At 42.7% G+C, this 3,523-nt stretch overlaps 1 protein-coding gene across 1 annotated transcript in view; it reads right to left on the bottom strand.

Moving 5' to 3' along the window:
• The window catches only part of LOC107572381 (gamma-aminobutyric acid receptor subunit gamma-2-like), a 29,861-nt gene extending 26,638 nt beyond the window's left edge, over nt 1-3,223 (bottom strand). Inside the window, exons 1-2 of the mRNA XM_016258818.1 lie at nt 3,151-3,223; nt 2,913-3,050 (exon numbers count right to left, since the gene is read on the bottom strand). Coding sequence (XP_016114304.1) covers nt 2,913-3,050; nt 3,151-3,223 — 211 coding nt within the window. The remainder of the gene's footprint in view (nt 1-2,912; nt 3,051-3,150) is intronic.
• Between the last annotated feature and the right edge of the window lie 300 nt (nt 3,224-3,523).

Genomic DNA, 3,523 nt, shown 5'->3' with positions numbered 1-3,523 from the left:
GCAAGATTAATCTTTAATGAGCCGAAAAGAATGCACGTCACACCTCTGTTCATCAATTTGCACTGGCTACCAGTAGCTGCTCGCATAAAATTCAAGGCATTAATGTTTGCCTACAAAACCACCACTGGCTCTGCACCTATTTACCTAAATTCATTACTTCAGAGTTATGTGCCCTCTAGAAGCTTGCGTTCTGCAAGTGAATGACGCATTATTGTGCCATCACAAAAATCACTTTCACTGACTTTTATATTAACTGTTCCCTCCTGGTGGAATGACCTGCCCAACTCAAGTCCTTAGCCATCTTCAAGAAACGACTAAAAACATCTGTTCCACCTTTATTTGACCCTCTAACTCTAGCACTCTCTATTCTATTTTAATTCAAATTTTTTATTTAAAAAAAACACTAGCTTTATATTTTTTCTATTCTATCTACTTGTTTTTCTTTGTGTGTGTGTGTGTGTGTATATGTGTGTGTATAATATATATATATATCTTGCTACACTGCATTAGGCTAACCGAGACCTGCCGTAGCTACAGGTCAAAACACAACTGCCTTTGTCTTACTCTCATTAAAATTTAAACCAAAAGTTTAAGGGCATCCTAGCTTTCATATCCTATAGACAAGCGGTTAAAGAGCTGAGATAATTGTTGTTGCTTTGCTTAAAAGACATAAATTTGGGTGTAGTCAGCATAAAAATTAAACAATACTCTGTATTTGTTAAAAATCAATATAGAAGAGAATTAAATGAGGGCAATAAAACAGCTTTGAGGGACTCCATATGTCAAAACTAATTTAGTGGGGGGAAAAAACCCACCGACACAGACTCTAATTCAGTCGAATCAACGGAGGGGAGAGTCCCCTGAATCAACAGAAAACAATATAAAGTTAATACACATATAAGAGCAGACTCTAGTTGGTACTGCGGTTCTTCCTAAACCCAGAGATCCCAAACACACTATTGGATGCAAAACAAACAAATATTCCAGACAGAGACTGCTTTCTCTAAAACTTTGGGCATAAAGGATAAATTAGAAATTGCCCTATAATTACATAAGACTTTTCCACCATGGGTCTAACAGTTTTGGGTTTTAATTGCTGTCAGAAAACCAGGGACGACTCATCACCTGTGCAATGGCATCTCAACAGTGAAGGATGGTGGTGTTACTGTGGGGGTGTTTATTTTAGCAGTAGTCACAGGGAGACTGGTCATGAGAGAAGTAAATCCGAACAAATGAAAATACAGAAATTCTCAATGAAAACCTGGATCAGAGCACTCAGGACCTCAGATTGCACTGGAAGGTTCACTTTCCAACAGGACAATGATCCTAAGCAAGTCAATACTATGCAAGAGTGTCTTAGGGATGCCTCTGTGAATATTGAGTGTCCCAGTCAGAGCCCAGATTTGAACCCAATCAAACATCTCTGGAGAGACCTGAAAATGTCTGTCCACCGGTGGTACCCATCCAACCTGAGAGAGCTTGAAAGGATATGCAGTGAAAAATGGCAGAAAATCCCCAGATGCTCAAAGCTTGTTGACTCATATCCAAAAAGACTTGAGGCTCTAATCACTGCCAGTTATGGGTTATGGGTCAGAACACTTATACAGTGTAGTTACTTTAGCCTGGTTTTAGAGGGGTTTTAACCACTTTTTTTTAGCTGGTCAATCTGGGAGTCTGGGACCTCATCTGTTGATTGCAGATTAGGGGTAATTCAGTGTCTGATCTTTCTTAGGCACTACACTCTTTTTTAAAACAGATGAAGGATCAAACTACTGAAAAATGCAGTTAACTTAATAGTGTTGCTACTTTTAGATACCAGCATTGTCTTTTTGTCTTTATGTTGTAGCCTGACGAAAGGAAACTAAAGTAGAAAATATTAGTCTCTATGGTGATAAAGGGCATTTAATATCTTCTGTTAATCTGGACCAATCAAGAGGGCTGGGAGCCTAAAAATGTTTTTAGACTCCAGTGCTCATGCCCTCAAAAAAGAGGCATATTCATTCACCACCACTGCCTCCAGATTAGCACCGCCAAAGTCTCATCTGCAAACCGTGGGTGTCTGTAAACGGAGAAGGAAGTTGATGTATCCCAGGGCATTCATGACTCAAGCCAAATCACACAGACCGATGCACACAGACAACAGCACGACTGCATGCCACAGCATCAGGTCACTCTAAGAATAGCTCTACTCCGAAAAAGGAAGTGTGTATCTATACTAACACGTTTCACAATCTTTTTTATGCGATTGCCATGATGCATTAGGATGGCTGCAAACTGCTGACTGCCTCCACAAGTCAATCACCGCTCTCTCACTGATCTCTCCTATTATTTTTTGTCATAGTCTCTTTCTCACTCCTTCTTTCTGCTGTACATGATCTTACTCCACCCTGCAATGTTTTGGCTAAATCTTAAACTACACGCTGGTAAATGGGATTACACTTGCTGTCGTGAGATATGGCTCTGTATCACCAAAGCTGTGATTCAGCCGTAGACACAAGGACCCAGGCCAATGCATTGAACTCTGTGAAGTGAAGCATTAGATATACCCCAAATGTATTATATCTCATGTTTAACCACTACAGATTCACCAGAGCCCGTGGCAAATGTCAGAAGGACTTGCCAAGATAAGGCTGTTCTTGATGGAGTACATGAGCGCCAGCTGCCCGGGGCTCCCCCAGCCCAACCCCAGATATATCAAGCCACTAGATTTGAAAGCTACTTGATCAGGCGACCAGGTACACATAGCATAGTGTATTATAAAAGACCCGCTTGCAACACTTATTGGCCAAAAAAAAAACACAGTTGCTTCAATGACAAATAGTATCAAACCCAATTAAACTTGTTTTTGCAATTTTTTGAAATTTAAGGAAAAAAAGCATGCCAGTATTCAAGATGTAAACCTGAAACTGTACCTGACACAGTCCTGACAACCTCTGTGGTATTTCTCAGGCCAACAAAGGAGAACTGGTAAAGACGCCAGGAGCGGATGTCTCCAACCTCCACTGAGCTGCGTTTCCACTTGTATACAATCTCCTCCTTGGGGTAGCCATCTGCAGAAACAAACAATTGGAATTGGTCCAAAAACAACAACAACAGAATTGTCTATTGACGAGCAGGCTGGGGCGCTGCGGCCGGCGGACAGGTGGAGGCAGCAGCTGCCCGCAGGGGCAGAATGTCGGATCGCCTCAGTCTGCTCCTGTGCAGCCGAGAACTGCTGGGCCATATTCTCGACTGTGTCGCCGAAAAGGCCGGAATGGGACACAGGGACCTTGAGGAACCGAACTTTGTCAGTGTCCCTCATGTCGACCAGACACAATCAGAGGTGACATTCCTGGACCACAAGTGTGGACATCGCATGACCCAGAGAACTCGCGGTGATCTTCGTCGCTCGGAGCGTGAGATCAGTTGCGGTTTGGAGCTCTTTTAGAACTTCCGGACGTGACCACCCTCGTGCAGGTCCCTCAGTGCTTTAGCCTGAAGAACCTGCAGTAACGCCGTAGCGTGTAAGGCGGAGGCAGCTTCT

This window comes from Sinocyclocheilus grahami, unplaced genomic scaffold (assembly GCF_001515645.1).
Source record: "Sinocyclocheilus grahami isolate Dianchi unplaced genomic scaffold, SAMN03320097.WGS_v1.1 scaffold1742.1, whole genome shotgun sequence".
Classification (NCBI taxonomy): Eukaryota; Metazoa; Chordata; class Actinopteri; order Cypriniformes; family Cyprinidae; genus Sinocyclocheilus; species Sinocyclocheilus grahami.
This window is presented reverse-complemented; position numbering and strand designations above follow the sequence as displayed.